The sequence below is a fragment of the Carcharodon carcharias genome, assembly GCF_017639515.1.
Source record: "Carcharodon carcharias isolate sCarCar2 chromosome 35 unlocalized genomic scaffold, sCarCar2.pri SUPER_35_unloc_17, whole genome shotgun sequence".
Taxonomy (NCBI): Eukaryota; Metazoa; Chordata; class Chondrichthyes; order Lamniformes; family Lamnidae; genus Carcharodon; species Carcharodon carcharias.
Genome location: NW_024470709.1, coordinates 42,049 through 60,000, shown reverse-complemented (window position 1 = coordinate 60,000; position 17,952 = coordinate 42,049). Strand labels below are relative to the sequence as shown.

The window sequence follows — 17,952 nt, the reverse complement described above, 5'->3', positions numbered from 1 at the left end:
GAGACTGGAATCTAATCGAGGGGTTCGGGGGGGGGATTTATATCTCGAAAAACATACCCGGGAGTGAGTTACAGACTGGAATCTAATCGAGGGGTTCAGGGTTGATTATATATAGAATAACAGATACCTGGGAGTGAGTTACAGACTGGAATCTAATCGAGGGGTTCGGGGGGTTTATATATAGAATAACAGATACCCGGGAGTGAGTTAGAGACTGGAATCTAATCGAGGGGTTCGGGGGGGGGATTTATATAAAGAATAACAGATACCCGGGAGTGAGTTACAGACTGGAATCTAATCGAGGGGTTCAGGGTTGATTATATATAGAATAACAGATACCTGGGAGTGAGTTACAGACTGGAATCTAATCGAGGGGTTCGGGGGGTTTATATATAGAATAACAGATACCCGGGAGTGAGTTACAGACTGGAATCTAATCGAGGGGTTCGGGGGGGGTGGTTTATATATAGAATAACAGATACCAGGGAGTGAGTTAGAGACTGGAATCTAATCCAAGGGTTCGGGGGGGGATTTATATAAAGAATAACAGATACCCGGGAGTGAGTTACAGACTGGAATCTAATCGAGGGGTTCAGGGGGGTTTATATATAGAATAACAGATACCCGGGAGTGAGTTAGAGACTGGAATCTAATCGAGGGGTTCGGGGGGGGGATTTATATAAAGAATAACAGATACCCGGGAGTGAGTTACAGACTGGAATCTAATCGAGGGGTTCAGGGTTGATTATATATAGAATAACAGATACCTGGGAGTGAGTTACAGACTGGAATCTAATCGAGGGGTTCGGGGGGTTTATATATAGAATAACAGATACTCGGGAGTGAGTTAGAGACTGGAATCTAATCGAGGGGTTCGGGGGGGGGGATTTATATAAAGAATAACAGATACCCGGGAGTGAGTTACAGACTGGAATCTAATCGAGGGGTTCAGGGTTGATTATATATAGAATAACAGATACCTGGGAGTGAGTTACAGACTGGAATCTAATCGAGGGGTTCGGGGGGTTTATATATAGAATAACAGATACCCGGGAGTGAGTTACAGACTGGAATCTAATCGAGGGGTTCGGGGGTGTGGTTTATATATAGAATAACAGATACCAGGGAGTGAGTTACAGATTGGAATCTAATAGGGGGGTTTATATATAGAATAACAGATACCCAGGAGTGAGTTACAGACTGGAATCTAATCGAGGGGTTCGGGGGGTGTTTATATATAGAATAACAGATACCCGGGAGTGAGTTACAGACTGGAATCTAATCGAGGTGTTCGAGGGGGTTTATATATAGAATAACAGATACTCGGGAGTGAGTTACAGACTGGAATCTAATCGAGGGGTTTAGGGTTGTTTATATAGAATAACAGATACCCGGGAGTGAGTTACAGGCTGGAATCTAATCGAGAGGATCAGGGTGGGATTTATATGTAGAATAACAGATAACCGGGAATGAGTTACAGACTGGAATCTAATGAGGGGATCGGGGTGTTTTATATAGAATGACAGATACCCAGGAGTGAGTTACAGACTGGAATCTAATCGAGGGGTTCGGGGGGTTTTATATATAGAGTAACAGATACCCGGGAGTGAGTTACAGACTGGAATCTAATCGAGGGGTACAGGGGGTTTATATGTAGAATAACAGATACCCAGGAGTGAGTTACAGACTGGAATCTAATCGAGGGGTTCGGGGGGGTGGTTTATATATAGAATAACAGATACCAGGGAGTGAGTTACAGATTGGAATCTAATCGGGGGGTTTATATATAGAATAACAGATACCCAGGAGTGAGTTACAGACTGGAATCTAATCGAGGGGTTCGGTGGGGGTGGTTTATATATAGAATAACAGATACCCGGGAGTGAGTTACAGACTGGAATCTAATCGAGGTGTTCAAGGGGGTTTATATATAGAATAACAGATACCCGGGAGTGAGTTACAGACTGGAATCTAATCGAGGGGTTTAGGGTTGTTTATATATAGAATAACAGATACCCGGGAGTGAGTTACAGGCTGGAATCTAATCGAGGGGTACAGGGGGTTTATATGTAGAATAACAGATACCCGGGCGTGAGTTACAGACAGGAATCTAATCGAGGGGATCGGGGTGGGTTTTATATGTAGAATAACAGATAACCGGGAATGAGTTACAGACTGGACTGTACTGAGTTCTGTCTTGACATCCTATAATTTTGAACAAATCTCCTTTTGACCTTCTCTTCTCCAAGGAGGACACTCCGAACTTCTCCAATCTACCCACGGAACTGAAGTCCCCTCATCCCTGAAACCATTCTCGTGAATCTTTTCTGCTCTCTCTCTCTCTGTCTATAGCCTTCTCATCCTTCCTCAAGTGTGGTGTCTAGAACAGGACACAATACTCCAGTTGGGGCTGAACCAGTGTTTTATACAGGTTTAACATAACCTCCTTGCTCTTGTACTCCATGCCGCTATTTAAATAAAGCCCAGGATACTGGATGCTTTATTACCCACTCTCTCAACCTTCAATGATTTATTCACATATACCCCCAGCTCCCTCTGCCCCTGCACCCCCTTTGGAATTGTACCCTTTGTTTTATGTTGTCTTCCTACCATGTTCTTTGTACTAAAATGAATCACTTTATATTTCTCTGCATTAATTTTCATCTGCAGCATGTGCCCCCATTCCACCAGCCTGCCCATGTCCTCTCGAAGTCGATCACTACCCTCCTCACAATACTTCCAAACTTCGTGTAATCCACACATTTTGAAATTATGCCCCGTGCACCCAGGTCTAAGTTGAAGATATCGATCAAGAAAGGCAACGGACCTAGTACCATGCCCTCCCCCCTCCTGAGTAACCCCACTGTCTCCCTTCCCAGCTGCAAATTAACCGTTCACCACTTCTCTATTTCCTGGTACTCCACGAATTTTGTCTCCGTGCTGCCCCTGTCCCTTTTATTCCGTGGGCTCTGAGCTTGCTGGCAAGTCTATCAGTTTATCAAATGTCTTTTGGCAGCCCCTCAACAGTTTAACCCTCATCCACCCTCCCATCAGAAGTTAATGGACACGATTTGCCCCGTGAGTCTATGCCCGCTTTCTTTAATGAACGCAAACTTGTCCCGGTGTGTCGTTTCCAAAAGCCCCCTCACTCTCTCTAGCGCTGTGGAAGAATTTTGGGTTCCTTTTCATGCTTAACTGCCGGTCTCTACTTGCACTCTCCCTTTGCTCCTCTTAATTAATTTTTTCACCTGCCATCAGGTATTCATCCTGGTTTTCACCTCAACTATCCACCCGACAGACATCCCTTTTTATTTTGCCCCCATCTCATCTTACTCGCTTTACCTTCCCGCTTGTGGGATTCTACCTTGACTGTGTCCGAACCACCTCCCTCTTTGACAGCCGCGGGCTGTCCTGGTCCGATTTTGCCACCGATCTTCGATACTGACAGCCTGTGCCAGATCTGTTCTCACCCCGCTGAAACTGGTTTCCCTCTGATCGATTATCCCTAACTCCCTGTCCTTTACCCCATAGCCAAAGGGAGAGCAGGAGTAGAGACAGGCAGTTAAACGTGAAAAGGAACCCGTAGCCAGCCTAGATCTTATGATCCAGTGGCCGGTGCACTCTGAGCGTTCTCCTACTCAATCCACTTGGCCCACCTCATTTCTAAGAGCCAGGCCCAGCAATATCTCCTTCCTCGTTGGACTGGACACGTACTGCTGTAGAAAACTCTCCTCAACACGCTCCAGTAACCCCCCATCTAACCACCCACCTCTCTCTGCCCATTACACTACCGCTATCCCAATCCACGTTCAGATAATTAAAGCCCACCATTTTAAGTACGCTGTACGTTCTCGCGCCTCTCTGTAATTTCTTGGCAAATTTGTTCCTCTACGTCCCCCCTGACTAGTTTGTGGCCTATTGCCTACGCCCAGTGGGGTAATGATATCTTGATTGTTTGTAGCCAAGCAGTGTTTGTATGAATTGGGAGCAGGAGGAGGCCATTTGGCCCCTCGAGCCTCTTCCCTCATTCAATAAGATCGTGGCTGATCCGGTACTGGCCGCAACTCCACTTTTCCCGCCTTCTCACCAAATAACCTATCCACCCCCTTGATAGTCAAGAATCTATCCACCTCTGTCTCCGGAGTATTCACTGACCCGGCCTCCGCTGCTCTCTGTGCGGTGGGGGGTGGGGGGGAGAGAATTCCACAGACTGACCACCCTCTAAGAGAAGAAATTCCTCCTCGTCTCCGTCTTCAATAAGGGAGACCCCTCATTCTGAAACTGTGCCCCCTCTCCATCTCGTTCTAGATCCCCCCCAACCCCCCACAAGAGGTGGGTGGGGGGGGGAACACCCTGTCAATACCCACCCCCCTCTCAGAACCTGATATGTTTCATAAGAGGTTTTCCTCACTAGTTACACATGAATTGATTTGTGTTAAACTGTTTTATACCCTCCTCTTAATGGGAAGGGGCCGGACGTGACATTGACATGTCCACGGGTCCCTGAAGGTGGCAGGACAGGTGGAGAAGGTGGTCAAGAGAGCCCATGGTATGCTTCCCTTTCTGTTGGGTGAGGTATTGAACACAAAAGCAGGGATGTGATGCTGGAGCTGTATATAACGCTGGTTAGGCCCCAGCTGGAATTTTGTGCAGGGTTTCTGGTCGCCACTTTACAGGAAGGACATCGTTGCTTTGGAGAGAGGAGATTTGTAAGAATGCTGCCAGGGCTGGAAAACTGGAGCTATGAGGGAGGGGGGTGTGGGGGGGGGGTGGTGCGGTGTTGGATAGGCTGCGGTGATTTTCCTTAGGACAGAGGAGGCTGAGGGGGGAGGGGGGTGACGTAACTGAGGTGCACAAAATTATGAGGGGTCCCAGATAGGGGGGTCGACAGGAAGGACCTGTTCTCCCCACCCCCCCAGCTGAGGGGTCTGTTACCAGGGGGCACAGGTTTGAGGCGACTGGTCGGGGGATTGGAGGGGACGCGTGAGGAGAAACACTTCCACCCGGCGGGCGGTGAGCGTCTGGGGTTCGCTTACTGCCGAACAGGCTGAGTTTCTCCCCCCCCCCCGCCCCCCGACGCTTTTGTGTTTTTGCTCACCCTCACCGGGCAGGGACCAGCCCCCCCCCACCCCCCCCCTCGCTAAATCAGGTCGGGGCGTGTTTCCCCCAGCCGTAACCTTTCACCTTTTGCCTTTCAGACGACTACAAGGTGGTGTTCAGCCAGCAGGGCCCCCTGGTGCTGGTGTCGGTGTCCCGGAGCCGGCAATCGGAGGAGCAGCTTTGCCGCGAGCTCCTCTACGTCTACTACCAGATCATCAGCATGCTGACCCAGGTGACCGTCACCCGCATCTTCGAGCGCAAGAAGAACTACGACCTCCGGCGCCTGCTGGCAGGCTCCGAGAAGATCCTGGACAACCTCCTGCGCCACATGGACTCGGACCCCAGCTTCCTGCTGGGCGCTGTGCAGTGCGTCCCCCTGGCCTCCTCCCTCCGCGAGGCGGTCAGCCAGATCCTGCAGAAGGCCGTCACGCCCAACCTGGTCTTCTCCATCCTGGTGGCGCGGGGCCAGCTGGTGGCCATCGTGCAGGAGCGGGCGGTCATCGAGGACTCGCGCCTGGACCCCGTCGACCTGCACTTGCTCTTCAACCTGCTGGCCGGCTCCTCGTCCTTCCAGGCGGGCGAGGTCTGGACCCCCATCTGCCTGCCCCGCCTCTACCCGGACAGCTACTTCTACGCGTACATCTCCTACCTGGACCCGGCCTGCACGCTCTGCCTCTTGCTCATCTCCACCGACAAGACAGCCTTCTACAGCGTCTCGGCCTGCAAGAGGAAGATCGAGGAGGGCCTGCGGTCCCAGGCCTTGCTGCAGGCCATCGATGCGGCCCTGCACAGCCACGCAGCCTCGGCCTCGCACGTGGGCATCTCCGACCTCTGGCACTTCATGTACAAGCCCCTGGACATCCCGGACAACCACAAGCAGCTCACCCAGTACACCAGGTACGGAGAGAAAAGGGGCGAGCAGGAGCAAGCTATCTGGACCATCGAGCCTGCTCCGCCATTCGTTACAATCGTGGCTGATCTGCTCTCTCCCCGGGCCGCGCCCCCGCTCTCTCCCCGGGCCGCGCCCCCGCTCTCTCCCCGGGCCGCGCCCCCGCTCTCTCCCCGGGCCGCGCCCCCGCTCTCCCCCCGCGGCCGCGCCCCCGCTCTCCCCCCGCGGCCGCGCCCCCGCTCTCCCCCCGCGGCCGCGCCCCCGCTCTCCCCCCGCGGCCGCGCCCCCGCTCTCCCCCCGCGGCCGCGCCCCCGCTCTCCCCCCGCGGCCGCGCCCCCGCTCTCCCCCGCGGCCGCGCCCCCGCTCTCCCCCGCGGCCGCGCCCCCGCTCTCCCCCCGCGGCCGCGCCCCCGCTCTCCCCCCCGCGGCCGCGCCCCCGCTCTCCCCCCCGCGGCCGCGCCCCCGCTCTCCCCCCGCGGCCGCGCCCCCGCTCTCCCCCCGCGGCCGCGCCCCCGCTCTCCCCCCGCGGCCGCGCCCCCGCTCTCCCCCCCGCGGCCGCGCCCCCGCTCTCCCCCCCGCGGCCGCGCCCCCGCTCTCCCCCCGCGGCCGCGCCCCCGCTCTCCCCCCGCGGCCGCGCCCCCGCTCTCCCCCCGCGGCCGCGCCCCCGCTCTCCCCCCTCGGCCGCGCCCCCGCTCTCTCCCCGGGCTGCAACCTCACACCGCGTCCCCGCTCTCTCCCCACGCCGCGCCCCCGCTCTCTCCCCATTACCCTTGACACCTTTAAGAGTCCAGAAATCTATCAATTTGCTTCTTAAATATATTCAGTGACTCCACAGCCTCTTGAGGTAGAGAATTCCACAGGTTCACCACCCTCTAAGTGATGAGGTTTCTCCTCATCTCAGTCCTAAATGACCAACCCCGTATCCTGAGACTGTGACCCCTTGTTCTAGACCCGCCCCCGCCCCCCTCAGCCAGAGGAAACATCCTCCCTGCAGTCAGTCTGCCCATCTCTGTCAGAGTTTTAGACGTTTCAATGAGATCCCCTTTCCTCCTCCTGAACTGGTGCATCCTTTCTCAGGTGGAGAGACCAAAACTGCGTGCACTCCTCCAGGTGCGGCCAAACTCTCTGCCCCGGCACCCTCCCTCCCCGCCTCGGCCCATTCCCCCACCCCCCCCACTGCTGCCCACAGCCCCCTCTCCCTATCCCTTCTCCCTGTTTCTCAGTCCAGCCGACAGGAGGATGGGAGCACCCCCCCCTCCACCCCCCACCAACCCCCACCAATGTGTGGAGCTGAGAGAATGGAGTGGAGGGGGGGGTGGGGGGAAGCAGGGGGAGCCTGTGGGCACCTGATCAGCCACACACGCACACCCACGGCGCTGCCCAGGCTGCCACAAGAAACAGGTGCTGGAAAGGTGACACCCCCCGCCCCCACCCCCCCCTCACCCCCACCCCGAACTGAGGGAGGATTGAGCTGGCCACAGGGCTCTTTCCTGGAGAGAGGGGTGAAGGCTCGATGAGCTTAAAGAGCAGAGAGAGAGAGAGAGGAGTGGGGAGGTGGAAGGAATTGAAGCTTCCACAGAGTGGATGCGGGGTGGTGTAGCCGGGGTGGGGGGGGCGGAGTTTAAGGAGGACGCTGGGGACGGGGGGCGGGGTGGGGGGTGGTTCCGGTCACCCTATCCCACTCGGAATACCACGCGCGTTCCCACTCTCTGTGTCCCACTCGGAATACCGCGCGCGGTCCCGCTCTCCGTATCCCACTCGGAATACCATTCGCGGTCCTGCTCTCCGTATCCCACTCGGAATACCGCGCGTGGTCCCGCTCTCCGTATCCCACTCGGAATACCGCGCGCGTTCCCACTCTCCATATCCCACTCGGAATACCACGCGCGTTCCCACTCTCTGTGTCCCACTCGGAATACCGCGCGTGGTCCCGCTCTCCATATCCCACTCGGAATACCACGCACAGTCCTGGTCTCCATATCCCACTCGGAATACCATGCACAGTTCCGCTGTCTGTATCCTACTTGGAATACCATGCACAGTCCCAGTCTCCATATCCCACTTGCAATACCGTGCACAGTCCCGGGCTCTGTGCCCCACTTGGAAGACCTTGCACAGTTCCGGACTCCATATTCCACTTTGAATACCGTGCACAGTTCCTCTGTCTGTATCCTACTTGGCATACCATGCACAGTCCCAGTCTCCATATCCCACTTGGAATACCGTGCACAGTCCCGGTCTCTGTGCCCCACTTGGAAGACCTTGCACAGTTCCAGACTCCATATCCCACTCGGAATACCGTGCACAGTTCCGGTTTCCGTATTATAAAAAGGATATGGAGACTGGAGAAGGTGTGAAACAGATTGACGAGGATGGTCCCAGATCGGAGAGGTTATAACTATCGGGAGAGGTTGAACCGGCCGGGGCTCTTTACTCTGGAAAAGAGGCTGAGGGGGTGACCTGATCGAGCTCTTTAAAATGATGGAGGGGGTTTCGATAGGGTCATCGTAGAGAAAATGTTTCCACTTGTGGGGGACGGGGGGGAGAGACCAGAGCTAAGGAGGGCCATCAATATAAGACAGTCACTAATAAATCCGATCGGGTGGAGAATTCAGGAGAAAGGTCTTTACCCAGAGAGCGGGGAGAATGTGAAACTAACTCGCTATCACATTCTAACCATGGGATTACCGGGGCAACAGTGACATGGGTGCGGAGTTGGTGAAGGGGCAGGAAGCCGAGGGCCGTGGTGGGCGGCTGTTTTTCAGACGGGAGGGGAGTGTACAGAGCCGCCCCACCCACCAGAGGTCAGTGTTAGGATCACTCTTCCCTCTGATACATATCGATGACCTGGACTTGGGGTACACGGGGCATCGTTTCGAAGTTTGCGGGTGACGCGAATCTCTAGGAACGCGGCAAACAGCGAGGAGGATGGTCCCAGAGCTCAGGGGGACACGGGCAGACTGGTGAGCTGGGCAGACACACGGCAGATACAGTTTAACAGAGAGAAGTGTGAAGCGATCCATTCTGGTCGGAAGAACCTGGAGATGTGATAGAAACGAGCTGGAGCAATTCTAAAGGGGGTGCAGGAACAGAGGGAGCTGGGGGTGTCTGTACATAAATCGCTGAAGGTGGCAGGACAGATAGAGGAAGCCGTTTTGAAAGGGATCCTGGGATTTATAAACAGAGACGTAGAGGACAAAAGCAAGGATATTAAACCTTTATAGAACACTGGTTAGGCCTCAGCTAGAGTATAGAGTCCAATTCTGGGAGCCTGCACTTTAGGAAGGATGTTGAGGGTCTCGGTGGGGGGAGGCCGCGGAGGGGATTTACCAGGAGGATCCCCAGGGGATGAAGGGGGACTTCAGTTCATGGGAAAATGTGCAGGGTTATGGGGGGGAGAGAGCAGGGGAGGAGGAGAGAGTGTGGGACCAACCGGACAGCTCTTTCAAAGAGCCAGCACAGGCAAGAGGGGCCGAATGGGCTCTTGCTGTGCTGTGCAGTCTATGTAATAAGCCCCTGAGTTTTTTTTTATTTATCTCTCTCTCTCTCTCTCTCTCTTTCTCTCCAGCCCTGAGTTCGAAGCCCCATACTCCACTGAGCAGGAGAAGGAGCATCTCTTTGACCTCTATCAGTATTTGCACAGCAGGATCCACAGTTCAGCTCGGCCCCTCAAGCTCATCTACCACGTGGAAGAGAAAGAAACCCTCTTGGCCTGGGTAAGTGGGAGGCCTCCGCATCTCCCCTCCCCTCCCCACCCCACCCCACTCCACCCCACCCCACCCCACCACCCCAGCCCATTCGGAGTCCAGGGTGCGGCCAGTGTCAGTGTTAAAATGCCGGTGTGTGTGTGTGTGTTGGGCCCCATCCCCCTCCTACCCCGCCCCCCCCACTCCCCTCCCCCTTTTCCCTGCCACCACCACCCCCCCCCCCCCCAAAAATGACGTGGGGCCTCTCTCGAGGGAGTGGCCGCCTTCGGGGTTTAACCCGAGAACACACCCAGCCCCACCCCAGCTCGGGGTGGAAAGCAGGAGGGTTCTTTTGACCAGGGTTGGAAGAGGGGCTTTTCCTGAAGGGAGGAAATCCGCTACCCGGCCCCGCCTCTCCGCCGTCTTGGGGAACGCCCGCGGGATCTTGCTGTGCGCAAATTTGCCCGGGCTTCGGCTTTGGTAGGGAGACTTTCCAGCGCGGCTCGGGGGTCGAGAGGAGAGGGTTGGCGCGGTTGAGGTGGGAGGGAGGTCGGGGCTCTCCGGGATTTGACGAGGGCCTGGATTTCGGCCCACCGGGGGGTGGTGGGGGGGCATCTTCTCACAGAGTCGCCAGCCACAACACCAGTGGTCGCTGGGTGGCCATTCAGCCCATCGGTTCCGTGCCAGCCCTCCTGCAGACACCGGTCCGCTCGGTCCCATTCCCTCCGCCTCCCACCGGCTTCTCTCCCGAAAGTCCAGCAAATTTACTCCCCACCAGTCTCCGGTTCCCCTTCCTGAAGCCGCTCCTCAGTCCCCCCGCCTCCAGCACCCTCGTAGGCAGCGAGTTCCAGGCCTTGACCCCCCCGCATCCCCCCCCCCCCAGCTGCGTAGAAGAAAATTCTACCTCACATTCCACCTCCTCCCCCCGCCAACACACAACCTGCCCAAAACCTTAAATCTGTCCCCCCTCCTCCTAGTCCTTGTACCGCCAGCCAACAGGAGCAGCTTTCCTTCGTCCACCTCATCCAGACCTGTCCTGATCTTGTCCGCCTCCCCCCTCAATCTCCCCTCGCTCCGTAGGAGCCCCCGGCTTCTCCAACCCAACCTCGTCGCTAAAATAATCCCCCTCGTCCCTGCACCCCACTCTGGTAAATCTCCCTCCGCCTCCCCCCCCCACTTCTCGAGGGACCCTCACATCCTTCCCAAAGTGTGGCAGGTACCACAGGCCTCAGTGCTTCAGTTCAGGCCTAACCAGAGCCTAATAGAGGCTCAGCCTTAGCTTCCCTGCTTCTGTACCCGCTGTACCTCTTATTTACCATGTCCCAAGGCCGCGTGCGCTTTGCTGACCCTCTCTCAATGCGTCCGTCCGCCTTCGAACATCCACACACGAGAGCCCTCCCCAAACCACCACCCCCACCCCGCCAGGTCCCTCTCTCCCTGCACGCTCTGTAGAGCTGTGTCACTGAGCCATGTAGTTGGGGGAGTGTGCCTGTGGCTGTGTGGCATTCCCCGAGCACTGCCAGGTCTGTGAAAGCCCGGCCAAACAAAGCCCTTCCTCGTTTAAGCTGTGCCGCAAAACGCTTAGGTTCCCCCAACTCCCTGCGGCTGGGGCCTAACGGACTGGGACAAGCGTTGTGGGGTGGGGGGGAGGTGGGGAGGGGGATCCAGGGTGAAGGGGAGGGTGGGGGGGTGTGTGCAAACAGGGGCTTTGCCCGGTCCAGGCGCTCGAGGGCGTGAGAAGGCCTGGCACCTGTTGCGCGGGGTGGGGGGTGGGGGGGGGGGGGTGGTGGGGGGGTGGTGGCGATGTGGCTCAGCTGTGATGCCTCCCGCAGTCGAGCAGCTGGCCTCCATGAGAAGCGACTGGGAGCAGGGAGGTGGCGCGTTTGTGGGTGGGTGTTGATGTGAATTGTAACTCTCCCTCTCCCCCCCTCTCTTCCCCCCCCCTCTCTCTCTCTCTCTCTCTCTCTCTCTCCCTCCCTCTCTCTCTCTCTCTCTCTCTCTCTGCCCCCTTTCCCGTCCCCGTCTCCACCAGGTGACTGGTAAATTCGAACTCTACACTTGCTTCAGTCCCTTGGTGACCAAGGCGACGGCCATCAACATCATCACCAAGCTGCTGCGCTGGCTGAAGAGGGAGGAAGACCAGCTCTTCATCCGCTCGCCGCCCAAGTACTCGACCACACCCAACCCTGGCCGCAGCTCCAGGGGGGTCAAGGCAGAGCGGCTGGACAGCGTCGATAATGGCTTCTTGTCACTGCTGTAGGGAGCCTGGGCCCATTCCCCACCCCACCCCACCAGGGCCACCTGGAATGGAGAGACAGTTTTTACTGAGTGATGGCCCCGCACTGGATTCGGGGAGAGTGGGTTGGTGGGTGGGGGGGGGGGGGCGCGCGGGGGTGGGGGTGGGGGTGAAACCCACGACTCAGGAGGGTGGAGATGGAGGGAAGGGGGTGACCTCCTCTGCTGGGCCGGGGGGGGCACACTGTGCCCAGGGAGGAGGGTGTGATCCCTGCCACTGATCCCTGTGCGTGCCCCAGCTGCTTGGTTACTCCCCCCACCCCCTCCCCCGGGCATCGATTCCTGCCTCTCGGACCCCCGCCCCCCGCTGTTTTATTCCTGTCAGCCCAGCCTGATCATCTGCAGAGCCGTCTGTCTGCCCGTGTGGGCGTGCGGAGCCGTCTGTCTGTGCGTGTGCGCGCAGGGCTGTCTGTCTGTGTGTGTGTGCGCGCAGGGCTGTCTGTGTGGGTGTGGGGCCGTCTGTCTGTGTGTGTGCGGAGCCGTCTGTCTGTGTGCGTGTGCGCGCAGGGCTGTCTGTCTGTGTGGGTGTGGGGCCGTCTGTCTGTGTGCGTGCGGAGCTGTCTGCCTGTGTGCGTGTACGCGCAGGGCTGTCTGCCTGTGTGCGTGTACGCACAGGGCTGTCTGCCTGTGTGCGTGTACGCGCGGGGCTGTCTGCCTGTGTGCGTGTACGTGCGGGGCTGTCTGCCTGTGTGCGTGTACGCGCGAGGCTGTCTGCCTGTGTGCGTGTACGCGCGAGGCTGTCTGCCTGTGTGCGTGTACGCGCGGGGCTGTCTGCCTGTGTGCGTGTACGCGCGGGGCTGTCTATCTGTGTGCGTGTACGCGCGGGGCTGTCTGCCTGTGTGCGTGTACGCGCGGGGCTGTCTGCCTGTGTGCGTGTACGCGCGGGGCTGTCTGCCTGTGTGCGTGTACGCGCGGGGCTGTCTGCCTGTGTGCGTGTACGCGCGGGGCTGTCTGCCTGTGTGCGTGTACGCGCGGGGCTGTCTGTGTGCGTGTACGCGCGGGGCTGTCTGCCTGTGTGCGTGTACGTGCGGGGCTGTCTGCCTGTGTGCGTGTACGCGCAGGGCTGTCTGCCTGTGTGCGTGTACGCGCGGGGCTGTCTGCCTGTGTGCGTGTACGCGCGGGGCTGTCTGCCTGTGTGCGTGTACGCGCGGGGCTGTCTGCCTTTGTGCGTGTACGCGCGGGCTGTCTGCCTGTGTGCGTGTACGCGCGGGGCTGTCTGCCTGTGTGCGTGTACGCGCGGGGCTGTCTGCCTGTGTGCGTGTACGCGCGGGGCTGTCTGCCTGTGTGCGTGTACGCGCGGGGCTGTCTGCCTGTGTGCGTGTACGCGCGGGGCTGTCTGCCTGTGTGCGTGTACGCGCGGGGCTGTCTGCCTGTGTGCGTGTACGCGCGGGGCTGTCTGCCTGTGTGCGTGTACGCGCGGGGCTGTCTGCCTGTGTGCGTGTACGCGCGGGGCTGTCTGCCTGTGTGCGTGTACGCGCGGGACTGTCTGTCTGTGCGCGTGCGGGGCTGTCTGTCTGGGTGTGGGGCCGTCTGCCTGTGTGGGTGTGGGACTGTCTGTCTGCTCGTGCGCATGGGGCTGTCTGTCTGTGTGGGGAGCCGTCTGCCTGTGTGGGTGTGCGGAGCTGTCTGTCTGTTCGTGCGCATGGGGCTGTCTGTCTGTGTGGGTGTGCGGAGCTGTCTGTGTGGGGAGCCGTCTGCCTGTATGGGTGTGGGACTGTCTGTCTGTTCGTGCGCATGGGGCTGTCTGTCTGTGTGGGAAGCCATCTGCTTGTGTGGGTGTGCGGAGCTGTCTGTGTGGGGAGCCGTCTGCCTGTGTGGGTGTGCGGAGCCATCTGTCTGTGAATGTGCGTGCGGGGCCATCTGCCTGGCTGTGCGTGGGGCCGTCTGCCTGTGTGGGCGTGCGGAGCTGTCTGTGCGTGGGGCCGTCTGCCTGTGTGGGCGTGCGGAGCTGTCTGTGCGTGGGGCCGTCTGCCTGTGTGGGCGTGCGGAGCTGTCTGTGCGTGGGGCCGTCTGCCTGTGCATGCGCAGGGTCCGTCTGTCTACCTGTGCGCGCAAGCACAGGGTGCGGCGGGTGTGGGTGGGGGGTGGAGTTGGGGGTGGTGTGTCTGTCTGTGTGTGCCTGTCTGTGTGTGCATGTGTCTTTGGGCCAAGGTACTGGCACCTGTCCCATCCCAATGCGGGGGGTGGGGGGGGGAGGGGTGGTGGGTCCAGCCCGAGGTTGTATCTCTTGGTGCCAGGTTTCCAGCGCCAAACATTCACCCACTCACTGACCCAGACGGTGCCCCTGAGGACTTGGCGTTCAGGTGGGTTTAAGAGGGGTTGCTGCGTCTGTGCCACCAGCCAGGCTCATTGACGGCTGTCGCCCGCAGATCGGTACCTGTGCACCATCAATGATAGTGAGGTGTCGCTCAGCGCTAATCATACCCCCACCCCAGTGATTCTCACACTCCCCCCCCACCCCACCCACCCTGTTCCTCCTCAGTCAGAGGGTCAGATCGGGGTGTAATATATATAGAGAGAAAAACGGGTAAAACTCTTTGCTTGTGGGGCTGCTCTACAAGAGTTGCTGGGATAGTTTGTGAAATAAATTCTGTTGCTGTTACGGAGTTGGTGTAATGTCAATTCTGTGGGTTCTCGGCTGTGTGAAGTTCAGTAACGGGAGGCCATTCAGCCCCTCAAGCCTGTTACACAGGAACAGGAGGAGGCCATTCAGCCCCACCATTTTGATCTGCGCTCCGTCTTAACTGCTTTTGCTGCCAGCATCATCCTCGTGTATCAGGGGCCCAGTCGCTTGATTTTCTTCCCCCCCACCTCCCCACCCTCCACAACCCCCAAAACAAACCACGACCCCTCCCAGAGACATTCCACTTATTCCACTCCAACCTGGACCAGGTGCACTCAGCACCAGCCAAAGCCTACACCCTCCATCCCAGGAGGGGGCAGCAGACGCTTGGGAATGCCGTCACGCACCATCCTGACCTGGAACTGGATCGCTATTCACACCTGGAGCACTGTGTACAGTTTTGTTCCCCTTACTTAAGGAGGGACAGACTCGCATTGGAAGCCGTTCAGAGAAGGTTCACTCGGTTGATTCCTGGGACGAAGGGGGTTTGTCTGATGGGGAAAGGTTGAGCAGGTTGGGGCCTCTACCCCATTGGAGTTTAGAAGAATGAGAGGTGATCTTATTGAAACATGTCAGATTCTGAGGGGAGGGGGTTTGACAGGGTGGATGCTGAGGGGATGTTACCCCCTCGTGGAGGGGAATCTAGAACGAGGGGAGGGGGGGGCACAGTTTCAGAATGAGGGGTCTCCCATTGAAGACGGAGATGAGGAGGAATTTCTTCTCTCAGAGGGTGGTTAGTCTGTGGAATTCTCTCCCCCCCCCCCCCCCCCCCCCCCCCCCCCCAAAGAGCAGCGGGGGCCGGGTCACTGAATATATTCAAGGCCGAGTGAGACAGATTTCTGTTCGACGAGGGGGGTCAAGGGTTATGGGGGGGAGGGGAGGGGCAGGAAAGTGGAGTTGAGGAACAATCGGATCAGCCACGATCTTATTAAATGGGGGAGCAGGGTCGAGGGGCCGAGTGGCCTCCTCCTGCTCTGAGTTCTTATGATCTTTTAACTATGTCGAGTATTGCTGGAAACAAAAGAGACATGCTGAAGCTTTTCCTCTTGCACTCATCAGGATACCACAAGAGTACCAATGTAAGGGGGGGAAAACAACAATTTGTACCGCATGTGAAGAGAGTGTTGATTGCTTGGCAAGTAGACTCTGATTGGCAGAGGCGTTGCCGTGGAGAATGTACCAGTGATGGTGACTCACTATATCGACCGTTCCTTCACTGTCGCTGGGTCAAAATCCTGGAACTCCCTCCCTAACAGCACAGTGGGTGTGCCTACACCACACGGCACGGGACTGGAGCGGTTCAAGAAGGCAGCTCACCCCCACCTTCTCAAGGAGGCAATTAGTGTGATAATGGATTTTTTTTTAATATTTTGGGGGAGACTTCGGTATTATTCGGTGTTATTCGGTAAAGATGGCTGGGAGTGTGTGAGTGTGAGAGAGATTTAATTAAGCTAGCAAAAAGGTTGCTAGAGGTCAGGCTGTCTGGGTGTTTGTAAACATGAAAAGGTTAAAGGTCTTAAGTTTGAGGTACAAGTAAATAGATTAGATCTAATATTCGCACCTTTAGGTAAGCTGGGAGGTTGTTGAATTTCAAAGGAGAGCCAGAGGTACTAAAGAACATGTTTTCATCTTGCAGGAGTCCCGAGGTAAATAGTAGCGGGGATATTATATTTTTACTGACCCAAAAGCAAAGACAAGATGGAAACATGAAATATCTTCTGTTTGGAAGGGTTTGAAATTCAAAGAGGTGTGAGAACAATGGGACTGAGATGAGAGGGAAAAGAAGGTATATTAGGGCGACTGTGGATAGCCATTGCAGGTAGAGCTAGCGATAGCTGTTGAGCTGGATAGCTGTCGAGCTGTTATGCTGGAGATAGCTGGAGCTGAGAGGTGAATTGCGTAGCAAAATGGAAGAGGGCGCATGTCACGTTTATTGAAGCGACAGCAGTTTGCCTGTGTAATATTACTGGATTTCATATATTAATCATCCATAAGGGAGTGTTGCCTGTCAAGTGTTTGCTTCTGGGTTTGTTTCGGCTGGGGGGCGGGGGGGAATGTTTCGGAAGATTAAGCTTAATTGCGTACCTGTAATCTTGTGTGCTCAAGTTTTCTTTTTTCTCGCTAATAAAGTTGTTACTTTTCGGTGGGGGGTGGGGGTTTGAATTAAAATTACTGGACCACTCTTCACTGCTGAGGTCAGTACGTCACCTGAATGGCAGGATCTTGCAGAGGTGCCGCCGAAATCATTCCCTCTTTCAACCCTGTGATATCTGTGACTTGTGGGGTCATCATTCCCGCACCAAAAAACTCTGCGGAGAGAGAGAGACACACACACGGATGCCACCGGACCTGCTGAGCATTTCCAGCATTTTCTGTTTTTATTTCGGGTTTCCGGCACCTGCGGTATTTCATACTCGGAGACTAAGGGGCAACCCAATCGAGGGGTTTCAGGCGATTGAAGGATTCGAGAGGGTTGGCGGAGAGAAACTGGTTCCTCTGGTAGGGGCGAGGGTTTGGGGGAGCCCAGAACAGTTGTGGGGGGGAGGGGGCGTGGCAGAACCTTAAACTGAGTTCACGGGTGATGTCAGGAAGCAATTCGTCACACAGAGGGGAGCGGGAATTTGGAACTCTTCCCCACCCCCGCCCCCCGGCAAGAAAGCTGTCGAGATTGAGGGGGACAAGCGGTGGTGGGGGTGGGTGCGGGGGGTCAATTGGTAATTTCAATCCCGAGATTGATAGATTTTTGTTGGCTGAGAGGGATTAAGGATTACAGATACGAGGCGGGGAGCTGGGCTTAAGGCTGTGATCTGATTGAATGGAGGAACGGGCTTGATGTGGGCTGAATGGCCTCCTCCTGTTCCTTGAGATGGGCTGAACATTCTGCCACACCGTTCTCCACCCCCCCCTCCCCCCGACAAGAGCTGCTACAGGGAGGGAGGGAGGAGGGTACCATGATCACTGGTGGGGGGTTCTTCCAGTATCACTTGGAGGGTGGGGGTTGCTGGGTTCACTGGCAGCTGGGGGGCAGGGGGGCAAGAAGGGGAGAGGGAGAAAGAGGGGAGGAGGAGGAAGGGGGAGAAAGGGGAGGAGGAGAAAGAGGGGAAAGGGAGAAAGGAAAGGGGGAGAAAGAGGGAAGAGGGGGAGGAAAGAGGGGGAGAAAGAGGAAAGAGGGGAGGGGGAGAAAGAGGGGAAAGGGAGAAAGAGGGAAGAGGGGAGGAGGAGAGGGAAAGGGGAGGGGGAGAGAGAAAGGGGAGGGGGAGAAAGGAGAGGGGGAGAAAGAGGGGAGGAGGAGAGGGAAAGGGGAGAGGGAGAAAGAGGGGAGAGGGAGAAAGGAAAGGAGGAGAAAGAGGGAAGAGGGGG

General features: G+C 57.0%; 1 protein-coding gene across 4 annotated transcripts in view; it reads left to right on the top strand.

Moving 5' to 3' along the window:
• LOC121274197 (vacuolar fusion protein MON1 homolog B-like) overlaps positions 1-12,054 on the top strand; it is a 32,148-nt gene extending 20,094 nt beyond the window's left edge. For 3 of the 4 annotated variants that reach the window (XM_041181397.1, XM_041181395.1, XM_041181398.1), the window contains exons 5-7: positions 5,199-5,997; positions 9,557-9,704; positions 11,707-12,054. In XM_041181397.1, the coding sequence (XP_041037331.1) occupies positions 5,199-5,997; positions 9,557-9,704; positions 11,707-11,934 (1,175 nt within the window). In that variant the 3' untranslated portion in view covers positions 11,935-12,054. The remainder of the gene's footprint in view (positions 1-5,198; positions 5,998-9,556; positions 9,705-11,706) is intronic. The other variant, XM_041181396.1, reaches the window with a different exon arrangement.
• Positions 12,055-17,952: the final 5,898 nt, after the last annotated feature.